The 14,979-nt window shown below is 50.6% G+C and overlaps 1 protein-coding gene across 6 annotated transcripts in view; it reads left to right on the top strand.

Annotated features, from left to right (window-relative positions):
- PRKAG2 (protein kinase AMP-activated non-catalytic subunit gamma 2) overlaps positions 1–14,979 on the top strand; it is a 308,173-nt gene that overhangs the window by 118,593 nt on the left and 174,601 nt on the right. The window contains exon 1 of one of the 6 annotated variants that reach the window (XM_027969030.3): positions 13,245–13,824. The exons of the other annotated variants lie outside the window; for them this stretch is intronic. Coding sequence (XP_027824831.1) covers positions 13,731–13,824 — 94 coding nt within the window. The 5' untranslated portion in view covers positions 13,245–13,730. Of the gene's footprint in view, positions 1–13,244; positions 13,825–14,979 lie in introns of those variants that run through there. 6 annotated transcript variants of the gene reach the window in all.

Raw genomic sequence — 14,979 nt, 5'->3', positions numbered from 1 at the left:
TCCCTTGGCAAACTGTAGAGCTCTCTGGGTCTCTCAGCGCTGCTCCGCGATGATTCTGTACCACGCAACACAATAAAAGGAGATGCCATCAAACCCTGGATTTTTTTTTTTTTTTAGATAACATTTCTTTTAAATTTTTTTATTTCGGCTGCACCAGGCAACATGCAAGTTCTTAGTTCCCCAACCAGGGATGGATCCAGTCCTCCTTGAACTGGGAGCATGGAGTCTGAACCACTGGACCGCCAGGGAGGTCCCTGCATTCTTGCTCTGACCGCTTCTTTTTTAAAAAATATTAGTCTGTGTATTTATTTTTGGCCGTGCTGGGTCTTCTTTGCCTAGAGGGTTTTTTTCTCTGAGGCAGGCAGGGGCTGCTCGCCAATTGCGGTGTGCGGGCTTCTCACTGCAGTGGCCTCTCTTGTTGGGGAGCAGAGATCGGGGATCAGGAATTGAACCCATGTTCCCTGGTGGCTCAGCTGGTAAAGAATCCACCTGCAATGCGGGAGACCTGGGTATCCACTCAAGTATTTTGGCCTAGAGAATTCTATGGACCATGCAGTCCATGGGGTCGCAAAGAGTCAGACACGACGGAGAGACTTTCGCTTCACTTTCCTGCATTAGCCGGCGAATTCTTTACCACTGAGCCACCAGGGCAGCCCATCTCTGACTATTGCTTAATTTCTCTTTAAAAAATCACGCTTTATTTTGAAAATCTCAGGCTTATATAAAAGTTACAAGAACAGTAGAAAGCGTTCTCCCACCCCTTTCATCTAGATGCCCCAGGGTTAACATTTTGTGACCACATTTGCTTATATCCACTCCCACCTCTCAATAAAATATGTATTTGTGTGTGTCTATATGAAATCTGAACTGTCAAGAGGAAGCTGCGGTTACAATGTCCCCAGCCCCTAAATACTTCGTCTCTTAAAAACAGGGACATTCTTCCAATTGCAGTTTAATTATCAAAACCAGGAAATTAACATCGATACCACTGTCTTTGCTAAGCTGCAGACTGTATTCTCGGTTCACAGATTGTCTCGGTGACGTTTTCAGAAGAGGAAGCCCATGTCACACCCTGTGTTTGGGTGTCCCTTCTCCTCCGTCCCTCTCGATTTGCTGCCCCCAATCTTTTTTCTTTGTGACATTTTTCAAGACCACACACAGACTGTCCTCTCTGGTTTGTCTGACATCTTTCCCTCTGGTTTGTCTGACGTCCTTCACTGTGGTTTGTCTGACGTTTCCTCGGGATTCAGTTCAGGTTGGCTGGTTGGGCATGAGGCCACGTGTCCAGTGTCCTGTGCTGGCCTCACTGCGGGGAGCGTGGGATGTCATGATGACCTCTTCTGGGTGACACTGACCGATCACTCGGTTAGAGGAGGTGTCCACCCCAATTAAGAAAGTTACTCCTTTCCCCTTCGTAAGCAGTAAAGATTTCACGGGGAACTCCTTTAGAATTACGTAAATATTTTCTTTCTCATCCAGCTTTCAATTGCTGATTTGAGCATCAGTCGTCTATTCTGCCTGAATTATTACTGCAGTGGTGGGTGGGGTATTTTCTTACATGATCGTTAAAACTGCGTTGATTGGTTGGAATTCCTACGAAGGAAGAAATTTCCCTTATGTTTGTAGGCACGGATGTGATCACGGGCTCGAGCTTTAGTCAACAGGTTTCAGTTGCCCTTGTCATATTCTGATGTTCCAATTGCCCCGTTGGCCAGCGGGAGCCCCTTCGGGCTGGCCCCCGTGTCCTGGGTCTGTCCCCCCCAGCACACGCTTGTTGTTCAGTCACTAAGTTGAGTCTGTGCAAACACTTCTTATTTTCTGATGCAACAAAACTATCCAGCCTCACCTGAGCTCTCCCTGCCCCAGTCCTGGAATCCGCCATTTCTCCAGACAGCCCTTGTTATTTTCAGGCGGTGAATCAGTTCATTTCAGTTCAGTTCAGTCGCTCAGTCGTGTCCGACTCTTTGCAACCCCATGAATCGCAGCACGCCAGGCCTCCCTGTCCATCACCATCTCCCGGAGTTCGCTCAAACTCACGTCCATCGAGTCGGTGATGCCACCCAGCCGTCTCATCCTCTGTCGTCCCCTTTTTCTCCTGCCCCCAATCCCTCCCAGCATGGTGAACAGCATTAGAAATAAGGGCCGAAGTATGTTTTTTGCAACTGAGCTATCACAGCTTCTAGGCCTTCTCAGCAGACATGCCGGCAATATGCTTAATTTAGGAGAGTGGTTAGATAAGATTAAAAAGGTGCATCCACACGGTATAGTATTATATAGCTGTAAAAATACATAAACGTGGTATCTTTGAGCTGATATAGCAAGAAACATGAATAGAAGATTCTCAAGAGACATGAAGATGGCCCTTCAACAGCACTTAGACATCAGTAGGAAACCTTTCCCTAAACTCAGGTTGTATTGGGTTGTCCAGAAATTCCTTAAGGGATGACACTGAGGCACCTTTTCACGTACATGTCTTCTTTGGAAAAATGTCTATCGTTTTTAACTGGGTTGTCTTTTTGTTACAGGAAAACCTGAATGAGGTTTTTTACCAACCCAATAGAATTTACCGGTATTTTTTTTCTAGTATCTACTGTAGTTGAACTCTTTTGTTCTAGAACTTTTTCATCACGCCAGCAGAAACCTCGTATCAATAACCATTGCTCCACACTCACCCTCCACTCAGCTCCTGGCCACACTGATCTGCTTTTTGTCTCTGTGGATTTGCCTGATCTGGAACTTTCGTTTCAATGGAATCATACAAAATACGGCCTTCTGTGTCTGGCTTCTCTCGCTGAGCATATTGTTTTGAAGATTTGTCCATGGTGGAGTGTGTGTCAGTACTTCATTCCTTTTCATGAATAATATTCATGAAACTGAATAATATTCCTTCATCTGGACGGACTGCGTTCTGCCTATCCATTCTTCCATTGGTAGACACCTGGGTGGTTTCCTCCGTTTGGCTGGTGTGACTAGTACTGCTATGAATATTCATGCGTACGTTTTCAGTTCTTTTGCGTGGATACCTAGGAGTGGGATTTCTGGGTCATTTGACTATCCTGTTTAATGTGGTGAGGAATGATGTGACTGTTTTCCACTGCCACCCCATTTTAGTCTCGTCAGCGACGGATGAGGTTTTCACTTCTCCACATCCCCTCCAACACTTGCCGCTTTCCGTCTGTGGTTGCTGTTAGTACTATTGCCTTCCTAGTCGATTGGAAGTGGCATCTCGTTGTGGTTTCGATTTGCTGTTCTTTAATGACATAGACTATCTTTTCATGTGCATGTCTTCTTTGGGAAAATGCCTTATCGTTTTTATCTGGGTTGTCTTTTTTGTTGTTGAATTGTAGGAGTTCTTTATATATTCTGGATACTAGACACTTAGCAGATATATGATTTGGAGATATTTTCTTCTTTTCTGTGGGTTTTTTCACTCTCTTAATAGTGTCCTTTGATGTGCATAAAAATGTCTTAGTATTTATTTACTTGACTACGTTGGGTATGCGGGATCTCTTATTTATTGATTTGGCTGCACTGGGTCTTATTTCCCGCACGCGGGGTCTCTAGATGCGGCCTGGGGACTCTTGGTTGCGACACAGGGGATCTAGCTCCCTGAGCAGGGATGAAACCTAGGCCCCTGCATTGGGATTGTGGAGTCGTAGCCACTGGACCACCAAGAAGTTCTGAAAAATTTTTAATTTCAATGACAGCAAGCTTTTGATGACCAGAATTACTTAGTGTGCTGCTCCTTGGTGCCTGGCCCCTAGAGAGCCTCAGACCTGTTGGCGTGAAGAATGGGGAGCAGGGCCCCAGGAGGTGGCTGCCCCTGACCACGGGTCGCTGATTCCAGGAATGAGCCTCTCCAGGGAGAATGAGAGGCCAGGCCAGGCCGGCGGACGAGGGCATTGTCACAGGGTCCCTCACCTCGTCAGGAAAGGCTGGCTGAGAGTCTGACAGTCCCTTAAAGTCTTGAGTGAGGGGAGAGGAAAAACAGCAAGTTCTCTGGAGCATCCATGTCTTCCGACCCTCAGTAAGCTTTCCTGCTTGACCACAGGGAGGCAGGTTTCCTCCGAGCATTTCTGTTTGGTGGTGAGGGCTAGAAGGCCTCCTTCTCTTCCCATGCCATCCTCCTCACCCTCTGACGCCAGAGGACCCCCAGCCAGCCCCAGGTCCCTAAAGGCCAGGAAGCTGGGCTCTAGAACCCTGGTGAATGGCAAGGTCTCTTAGGTTGTCCCCAAGGACAGGTTGGGCTAAAATGAGAGCCGATGGCTCAGGAGAGGTGCTGGTTCCAACAGTGTCCCTCATCTTTTTCTGATAAAACAATTGCCTTAAAAGGTGCTTTGCTGATTTTTTCTTTTCTGCTGAAGACACTAATCACCGTTTGTTCGATTTTGTTGTTGTTTTTCTTTTGTTTTCTCTTCTTTACATTTTACTTTTCAGTGAAGTAGTTCAGTTGCATGGTTTTCAAAACAATAAAAAATCAAGGAATGCAAAATGATCGGTATGGGAAGGTCCCAGCCCCACTCCTCCAAAACCTCATAAAGGACCTCTTTAAATTATGTCCATCTTCAACTATTGTACCGTTTATTGGTGGCGGACCTTGCATGTGGTCTTATCACAGTGGCGGATGAATACTCTCTTCCCCACGTCTTCCTCAATTCCCCTCTGTTCTCCTTTTTTTTTTTTTTTTTAATTAATCAATCTTTACTTTTTATCACCCCGTCAGGAATCTTTTTAGGCATTTTTAATCACCCCCTTATAATTTTAATAAGACAGATATAGTACATATTACTAATGTGTTGCATGAGACTGTGCTTTGTATGTAAAAAGAGGCTGTCCCCCAGCGCCCTAAGCCAGTTTTCACCCTCTTAGAGACAGTATTGCCCCCAAGGAGAATGATGTGATTTGAGGTGAGAAATGTCAGTGATTATGGCAAGATCCGATTCACTGGGGGTAAGGCCCATCTGAATCAACAAACGATCTAGATTATAGGATTTTTTAAATATTTGGTCAACCTAGCGAAATGAACCAGCCATGGAAATGAACTTCCTAGACATCAGAAACGTAAGCCTTTGAGCACCCAAACCTGCATTTTCAAGTGTTTGGTGGCTCAGACACTTTGTAGTTTTCTTATTTGAAAGATGCTAAATAGCATCTCACTCTTTATTGATGACTTGGGGTCCTGACCAGATTCCCTGGGATGGATGCATCCCGCTGCCCCTGAGGTGTGAAGACTGTGTGTAGACTTACGGACTGAAGGACGTTTTTTGGGTAAATTTTGGCCGTGCTGCGCGGCACGTGGGATCTCAGTTCCCTGACTAGGGATTGAACCTGCACCCCTGCATTGCAAGCGGAGTCTTAACTGCAGGGGGACCAAGGAAGGGCTGAACTTCCGGCCACCCTGCCCCCAGCCCTTCCTTCCATGTACCTGCTGCATGCTTTGCGGTGGAGTTTTGCCTTGAACAGCACCCAGGCTCTCCCCGATCGAAACTCGCTGCTAAGAAACCGGGATTCTTTGTGCGTGTTGTTTGAAATGAGTAAATGATCAGGAGGAAAGTCCCTTGGCTCCCCATTCGAGAAATGCAGTGCCTTTGGCTCGTGAGCGGGGGTTCTGTCCGAGTACCTCTGACTCAGTTCAGCTGGAAGAGGAACTGCAGACATGTGGTACCGTCAGTTCAAGTTCAAGTGCCCCACACTGTCCCCCATGCAGGGCCCCTGCCCCAGCTGCCGCCAAGCAGAGGTGGCCTCGGAGACGGGCTCTCCAGGTGATACCCTGTGAGGCACATGACAGCCCTCTGGGTTGGGTTAAGGCCCTGACGATGCCGTTTGGTGTTTAAAATGCTTGAGGGCTGACAGGGTATTTTTCCTACTTTAAAACCCTGTGACATGGGCTCAGGCTGTATTGTGATTTATTTTTCTTATGGGAGAAATGAGGGAGAAGAAACAGCGACTCAGAACTGACCCCGGTAATTGCGTTGCTGCGGTGTCTGACTCAAGTCTTATGAACCTTTCTGTGTATTGTCTCGTTGGGGAATATATGTCACGATTCAGAAGGGACAGCTCAAGGCAAACCTCCCCCCAGGCCTCATATTCTAAGCTAGTGGTTTCCAGCTGAAGGAAGTGCCGAAGCAGGAGGGGTTTTCCTACATGCTCAAGTTGCTTCAGTCATGTCCCACTCTTTGTGGCCGCCTGGACTGTAGCCCGCCAGGCTCCTCTGTCCTTGGGATTCCCCAGGCAAGGGCACTGGAGTGGGTAGCCGTGCCTTCCTGCAGGGGATCTTCCCGACCCAGAGATCGCACCTGCCTCTCTTGGGTCTTGTCTCCTGCATTGGCTGAAGACAGATTCTTTACCACGGCGACACTTTTCAAATTTCTCCTGAAAGCCCTGGATTCCAGAAAATGGAGAGGGTGCCTAGTTGCCTGGGAGATGAGGGGCCGGGTGGACCACCGTCTGGCTTTCTGCCGAGCCTGTGCGTTCACGGGTCTTCACCCTTGCACAAGGGTTTTACACATTCCGGTAGCCCTCTGACCTCCCTAAGACATAACTTAGAGGAAGAAGTAAACACAAAAGCCAGACACTCAACCTCTAGACCCTATGGAATCTGGTGTTTGCAAGCCTTGCTCTGTGACCTTGAGTCCGGGGTTCACCCTGGGACCAATTTGAAACCTGGAGTCAGAGCAAATCGCATCAGCTCTTGTCTTTGGTGCCACAGAGCCTTTGGCCTGGTGAGAGACCCCCGGGGAACTATAGGGCCCATGAGAAGGGATTTCAGTGAAGCACACACTGGGTCCTTCCGTGGGGCATTAGATTTTAAGAACACCCAGGGACTCCCTACTGTTGGGGTGCTGTACTTTGGCATGCTGAAAATCATGACTGCCATTGGTGTTTGCTTTTTTCTGTCCTTTTCGGTGTTTGTTTAAATCAAGCTACCCCCGATGTCACTGGGCTTAGATGCCACTGGTGTGACTTGAACTGTTCCAAGTTGAGGTGGTTTGTCTTTGCCAGAAAAATCACCCTCTTGTCGCTCCGAGTTCCGGGAGGAGCCGAGAGGTATATGTGACGGTAGGCGTGCTGGGCGACATGTGGGCGCCCGGGTCAGGGCGGGGACGGTCGCCTGGGAGCCTCGGCCTCACAAACAGCTCTGGGGACGAGGAAAGGAAGCCCCGGAGAGGTGACACACAGTCTCACTCAGAGTCAAGTGCTGCGGTGACCTTTAGAACTTTCCATGAAATCCGACACTGTATTTTGCAACCACCGGAGAGTGCCAGCAACTCTGTGCTCCCGGGCGTGTGGCCCGCCCGCCGCTCCGAGGGTCCCCCCCACCCCCACCCAGAGCCTCTTACATAACTGGGGTTTGGTTTGGCCCATGGCCTCTGAGGGGTCCAGTGCTTTTCAGGTACCGTCACGTGACCCACAAAGCTTCCGGGTGCATTGGCAGTGGGTCTGTCTTCCTTTCCTTTTCCAACATGGAACCCAGAAGAGGCATCCTGGCAGGGCGGGGTGTGTGTGGGGAGGGGTCCGTACCATGAGATGAGAGTGAAAGAGTGAAGCCGCTCGCTCACGTCCGACTCTTTGCGACCCCATGGACCATACAGCCCATGGAATTCTCCAGGCCAGAATACTGGAGTGGGTAGCCTTTCCCTTCTCCAGGGGATCTTCCCAACCCAGGGATCGAACCCAGGTCTCAGGGGGGAGCAAACCGGCAGGGTGCCAGTCCAGCTGTGCCGCTGGTCCCCGGAGGGGGATCTTGGGCAAATCATTTCGCTTCTCTGAACCTCCGCATGTTCTGCTTCTTAAACCAAGTCGTGAGGGCTGGCCTCCCTGCCTCACGGCGTGGCCGAGGAGAACTTTGGGAAGGCCCTGGTCTACACGAGGTGCGCCTGCCTGCCGGCAGCCCTCCTCAGCCCTGCAGGCCTGGACCGGGGGCCCAAGGTGAGGGTGTGTCTGGACACGGGGGTGACAAGCAGGACAGGTCTGCACGGAGTCTCAGCCCCCCAACCCAGCCTCTCATCCAGGCCTCTGGTGACCGTCTCCGTGAAACGGAGTAAACGGTCTCTGCCCATGTGTCTGCTGCTGACCCGGGAGGCCCACTCCCGCAGCACAGGGGACAGAGGCCGAACCAGGAGGCAGCTCTGCCCAGTAAAAGGGTCCACCCTGGGCTTTCTGCCGGAGCCCCGGTAGGACTTGTCAACTGGCCATGTGGACACTGTGGTGGATGCTCAGCATCCTTTGGCCCCTCTGCCTGCCCATCCCCAGCGTGTGCAGCAGAAGGCCCTGACTGCAGAGACAGTGGCCGTGGAGTCAGGCCCACTGTCCCCACCCCTATCAGAAGGCCAGGCCAGCCAGGCTCCCTGAGGAGCAGTCCACCCTTCCCTGGATTCCCAGCTGTCACGCAATAATAACAGTAAGGAGAAATGAGAAATGTTCAAGGCCTGAACCTCTCTCGGCGGTGGAGCCTGCTCTGAGTGCCGAGTGGTGTGCTGCCCTCCTGGAGTTCACTCAAACTCACGTCCATCAAGTCGGTGATGCCGTCCAACCATCTCATCCCCGGTCACCCACTTCTCCTGCCCCCAATCTTCCCCAACATCAGTGTTATTTCCAATGAATCAGCTCTGATGTGAAGTATTGGCCGAAGTATTGGAGCTTCAGCTTCAGCAACAGTCCTTCCAGTGAACACCTAAGACTGTCCCCCTTTAGGATGGACTGGTTGGATCTCTTTGCAGTCCAAGGGACTCTCAAGAGTCTTGTCCAGCCCCACAGTTTGAAAACTGCCCTCATTACATGGTCCTAGTCCAGGCTTCTGGGTATAGCACCAACCAAGAGAGTGATTTGTATAATATGCTCCAGAAATACATTTTAAACACACTTTTCAGGACTTCCCTGGTGACCCAGTAGTTAAGATCGACACTTCCACTGCCAGAAGAGTGGGTTCTGTCCCCGGTCAGGAAACAAAGGTATCCAAGTGCCACGTGGTGGGGCCAAACGAAATAAACACAGTTCCATCTTGGAAGCCACTGGTTCCTTCTTTTTCAGCCCTTCCCTTTAAAAAATCCCCCAAGTGTGGAAAGCATTCCATGAGGAGGTGTTCTTGCCGGCTGAATCACGATCGCGTGAAGGGGCTTCACCTCTTGTTCATTTGGGACCATCAGCTGCGGAAACCGTGACGAAGGGGTGTTTGGTCTTCCCGACAGTGGCCACCGCTCCCAGCCCCGAGGTCGGATGTCCTGAAGGACGTGTGCTCGTCACTCCACCTGCAGCCTGGGTGTCGCCTCATCCTTATGTATCTGCACTCGTCTCAGTTGTGCGAAAGTGTTGTCCCAAGTTAAGGAGTATCAGGCAAATACGAATCGAACAGGGAGACACAGTGGTAAGAGAGCTGATTGTAAAACGTCTGGGAATTCTGCGAGCCCGTCCGTGCCCATCAGTGCCCTGAGATGGATCAAGGCGGGAGGTTTGCACCACAGCAGGTGGCAGCCCCTACGGCTTAGTCCTCCCTGCCCCCCACCCCACCCCAGTCCCCCCTGAGCCCCCCACCCCACCCCAGCATTTCCCGCAGGCCCTGCACCTCCACCCCGGAAGTCCAGTGTCTCCGCAGCCTTCGTCTCTGCTCCTGGGTGAAGCTGTCCCTGGGAAGAGCATTTTGAGTGAGACCAAAGGCACATGACAGTGGAGTCCGGGGCTCGCTGGGGCCTTGTATCCGTAGTCAAGGTCGTCGCGTCTGGCATCACTTGTTCTGTTGTTGTTGGCTGCTCAGTTGTGTCTGACTCCTTGCGACCCCGTGGACTGCAGCACACCAGGCTTCCCAATCCTTCTCATCTCCCGGGCTTGTCTTAGAGCTGCAGTTTAACCCTGCTCCCCAGCTCCGTCCATCCAGAGCTCCCCAGGGTCCGTCCTGTGGGACAGAGAACTGTTCTGGGCCTCAAACGACTTTTTGCTCCATCAGGCCAGTTCTACTGTGTCTTTCCAGAATATTCTGTGGCCATCTCAGTAACAGAACCATGACCCCCCGAAGGGCCCAGGGGTTCTTTCCTCCACCCTGCCTGCACTGCACCTCCTGGCTCTCCTCTCCAAAGGCATCAAACGATCCTACTGGACGAATCCAGAGGGTATGCGGCCCAGAGCTGGGCAGCAGCAGTGGGCTCTGGCGCTGCAGAGACTTGCTCAACTTTACGTATTTATTTTGTTTGTTGGAGTATAATCACTTTATAGTGTTGTGTTTGTTAGTTTCTGCTGCACAGCAAAGTGAATCAGCTCTATGTATACACGTATCTTCCCTTTTTCAGATTTCCTTCCCATTTAGGTCGCCACAGAGCGCTGAGTAGAGTTCCCTGTGCTTACAGTAGTTTCTCATTAGTCATCTATTTTATGTTGCTGTTCAGTCGCTCAGTCGTGTCCGACTCTGAGACCCCATGGACCGCAGCACGCCAGGCTCCTCTATCCTTCACCAACTCCGGAGTTTGCTCAAACTCATGTCCATTGAGTCGGCGATGCCATCCAACCATCTCATCCTCTGCCGCCCCTTCTCCTCCTGCCTTCAGTCTTTCCCAGCATCAGGGTCTTTTCCAATGAGTCAGTTCTTTGCAACAGGTGGGCAAAGTATTGGAGCTTCAGCATCAGTCCTCCCAATGAATATTCAGGACTGATCTCCTTTAGGATGGACTGGTTGGATCTCCTTGCAGTCCAAGGGACTCTCAAGAGTCTTCTCCAACACCACAGCTCTAAAGCATCATTTCTCTGGCGCTCAGCCTTCTTTATTATTGACAGTGTATATATGTCCATCACAATCTCCCAGTCCATTCCACGCCCCCTTGCCCCCTTGGTACCCATACGTTTGTTCTCTATATCTGTGTCTCTATTTCTGCTTTACAAATAAGTTCATCTCTACAATTTTTCTCGATTCCACATGTATCTGTTAATATACAATGTGTGTTTTTCTGACTTCACTCTGTATGAGAGTCTCTAGGTCCATCCACGTCTCTGTAGACAGCACAGTAAGAGTTATTCAGCTTTAAGTAAAATGGTGTTAGTAACACTTGCCCCATAGGTTTCTGGGAATGATGAAATAAATTCATATTCAGCACTCCAACTGACATATGGTAGGTACTCCCCAAACAGTATTTATTATCTTACTAATTAAAATATAATTCTTAGAGGACAGGAATGTCTTTGAATTTTTCGTAGCCCTAATCCCCTCCATCAACATCTGTCCTGCTCGTTTGGTAGAGGTTTAATAACTACTTGGTGAGTGAAGGGCTGGATAAGCTATGTACAGAGCCGCTGGATGTGCCCGGGTTGCTGTTTATTTCCCACACGAATTTAAACTCATTGTTCCCTTTTAGTCGCTAAACTCTGAAGTGTTTTCTTCTACATAGTCTCTCATATAGTATAAGAATCTTGCATTGCTTTAGACAAAGCCTTTCATTTTTCTTTTAATCAAATATGGCTCTTTCTTACTGGAATTCTTGTTTAGCAATCTTTTCTAAGGAAGCTCTGCTTTGTTTCATTTTTAAACCAGAAGAACATTTCCATTTTTTTTAAGTGCCAAATTGATTTTTTAATTTTTCAAAATATTTATTTATTTGTTTGGCTGCACAGGGTCTTACTTACAACACATGTGATCTTTAGTTGAGGCATATGGGATCTTTAGTTGAGGCCTATGGGATCTTTAGTTGAGGCATATGGGGTCTTTAGTTGAGGCATATGGGGTCCAGTTCCCTGACCAGGGATAGAACCTGAGCCCCCTGCATAGGGACTGCAGAGTCTCAGCCACTGGACCACCAGGGAAGTCCCTGAATTGATATTTTTAAAAAGTGAAAGTCACTCAGTCATGTCCAACTCTGCGACCCCATGGACTATACAGTTCATGGAATTCTCCAGGCCAGAATATTGGAGTGGGTAGCCTTTCCCTTCTCCAGGGGATCTTCCCAACCCAGGGATTGAACCCAGGTCTCCCGTTATGCAGGCAGATTCTTTACCAGCTGAGCTACCAGGGAGAAGTTAGATTTCCTCTTTTAAAAAGAGAAAATCTAAATATGAAACTCTGAAACCTACCTTCTCAGACTTTTTCAGAGCTTAAGTTTGGGCTACCGTATTTAACACAGATAGCGATCCACTAGTGCACTGGAGAACCCAAGTGGAGGTGGATTTTGCGACTTGTTCCATGACTTGTAGGTTCCTCCATAGGTGCAACGGGGGCCTGGCCTCTCCTCTCTTGTGCAGACCCGCCAGCCCTCAAGGCCAACTCAAGCTCTGCTTTCCAAGCAGGGTCATGTGATTGCCCCTCTCTGTCTATCCTTTTGTGCTGATGACACTGTCCATTCTGGCCACTGGCCATTGAGCACATTTTGATGTTTCATGCAGTTAGTATTATAATTTTTCTTAGTGTCTCCAAGTCGTTTTCACATAGCTTGAGGGCAAAACCTATTTCCTCTGTCCCTTCAATGCATCCTGCTACAAAGATTTGATCACTGCATCTCCGTCCCTCTCAGCGGAAAGAAAAGGCAGGGCAAAGAGCCATTAGATGTTCAGACTTCTGGAAGGAGATGAATTCCTAACATGAGCAGATCTCACCTTGGTTTGAGGAGGAAACTGGGACCAGAGACGAGGAGTGACTTTCTCAAGGTCACAAAGCTAATTAGTGGCAGATCCCAGCAGCCTAGTGGAGGTATCAGCAAAAGGAATTGAACATTTTCCCCTCTCTTTTTAAAAGTTTTATTTTTAGTTGCAAAACACATGCACACTAGAAGTTTTTTGTTTGGTCAGGGGTTTGGCTTAGGGGTCAAGGAAGTTGGAATTCTAACCAGTGGTTACAGGCCTTGGAGCAAATCATACCCCCTTTTGGAGCCTCGGTTTCCCCTTCGGTCATGGGTGGGGGTTGGATCACATCTCTGAAGTCCCCTTGGGTTCTCTCATTCTGCAGTTCTTAGCCAGTCCCTGGTTCAAACTGACATGAGTCAAGACCCTCCTGGTGAGTCCCTGGGGACCCCGTGTCCCCTCCTCAGAGGCAGTCACTGCTTCTTTCATCTCAGGGAGCCGTGAGCTCAGATTCAGCAACTTCCAGCCCCGGGGACCTGCAGCTTCTTCAGCGAGAAGCAGCCGGAGCCTGCTGACCCCAAGGAGCCCTGGAACACATGAATCAAAATAGTTGTGTGATGTCATGTCATGATGGGAATGCACTCTGGCCAACCGGTGCCAGGAATTGTCTGGACCGGGTGGTTTCCTTTTACAGTCTTTTTAAAGGGACCTCTGCAGACCCACATATGACCGGCCAGCGTTGCCCTTCTCCCGTTGCCTAGCTCGTCTTCCCTCCCTCTCTTTTGTTGTTGTTGTTTTTTTTTTTTTTTTCATTTTCTGGAGGAAAAAGCCCCGAGCGCCTGAGTGTGTGGCTGACCTTAACTATATAAACAGACCTGCCTGGGCTTCCGGGGCAGCTTCTTGCCTACTTAAGGGCAGCGGCTGCTCCAGCTTTGCCACGGCCCCGGCGGGAGGGTGCAGAGGTGAGGACCACCCGGCCTGTCCAGCGGCTGCTGGCCCCGCGGGCAACCCCTCCAGTGTTGGCTGGGGACCCCAGGCTGTGGCCGGCACGCGCCGGGGGCGTCTCTGAGCTCTCGGGCTCCACGCCTGCCAGCCCACGCAGCGCCCCTCCTGGCCCGTGGCCGCCCGGGGCTGACACTGTCCCCTGCGAGTCCTGGCATGCACACCTGGCCCAGCTCCCACGGAGCCCCCAGCTCCCCATGAAGCGGTTTGGCAGCCTCAGGGGCAACAGAAAGCGCAAGGACCCAAGCCGGAGCACCGGGAGGCGGCAGTCAGAGCCCCATGGCCTTTGTGGTAGGACCCTTCGCTTTGCCCAGCCCTCTGCTGGTCCCAGGGCCAGTGTGTGTGTGTGTGTGTGTGTGTGTGAGTATGTGTGTGTGTGCGCGTGCACTCGAGCACAGCCTCCCAGGTGACAGCTGTGTGCAGATACGGCTGTCAGGCAGAGGGGACAGATGCGGATGTGTGTCCTTACGGACAGTCCTGCCCCTCGCTGTCCTGGACAGCCCAGCAGTGTTTTCCCCCAGGCTGTTTTCTCTAACTGGCCCTGATGAGGTTGAGTGATCAATGGGACTGGCGTTCATTTCGGCAAAAGCAGCAGCCTGGGGGCAAGTAAGAATGGACCGGAGCTGTTGTTGGCGGCTAAGAAGTACGAGATGTGTGTGTGCAGAGAAGACTAGCACCGGAGATCACAGAGGATGCCTTTCTCTCATCCCCTTGGGCCCACAGCTGTGTCATCGGGTGGTCAAGGGTTAACACGGGAGGGAAGGGTTAACGCCTGCCTTGATTTTTGTCCTGGGGCTGGGGGTGGGGTGCGGGGAGAAGCTTGCTGTGTGATCTCCCTGGCTTCTGGGACCTTCTTGCAGCCTCTCTGGGTACGGGGGGTCGGGACCAGTGTGCTTGGTTTGTGGGGTGAACCATCTGCAGTTCAGTACTTCCAGTGACCTGCGGGTATGAGGGAGGCACCCTGTCTGGCTGGAGTCAGGCAGGTGGATTTCAAGGCAGCCAGGGCTTCCCAGGGGCCTGGCTAAGCCTGCCCACTTCCTAAGAATTGGGAGTTTGCCTGCCCTGAAGGCTGCTGCTTGCAGAACACGGGCATTCCTGAACACTCGCCCCTAAGACAGAATAGCAGCCTCCTCACACAGCCCAGTGGTAGCAAAGAGGGGGAAGCTGTCAGGTGCACTAAACTGCGCTCCTTGGGTGTAAGGCCACATGGTAAGTGGCCAGAAATCATCGTTTTGTGTAGTAAGGAAATGACTTTGGCAAAACATTTTGGCAGTACATGGAAACTGGAATTTAGGCATGTGTGTGTGTTCAGTCTCTTCAGCCGTGTCCGACTCTGTGTGGCCCCGTGGACTGCAGCCCACCAGGCTCCTCTGTCCGTGGGATTCTCCAGGCAAGAATGCTGGAGTGGGCTGCCTTGCCCTCCTCCAGGGGATCTTCCCAAACCAG

This window comes from Ovis aries, chromosome 4 (assembly GCF_016772045.2).
Source record: "Ovis aries strain OAR_USU_Benz2616 breed Rambouillet chromosome 4, ARS-UI_Ramb_v3.0, whole genome shotgun sequence".
NCBI classification, from domain to species: Eukaryota; Metazoa; Chordata; class Mammalia; order Artiodactyla; family Bovidae; genus Ovis; species Ovis aries.
Note: the sequence above shows the minus strand (reverse complement) of the source record. Positions and strands in the feature narration are given on the sequence as shown.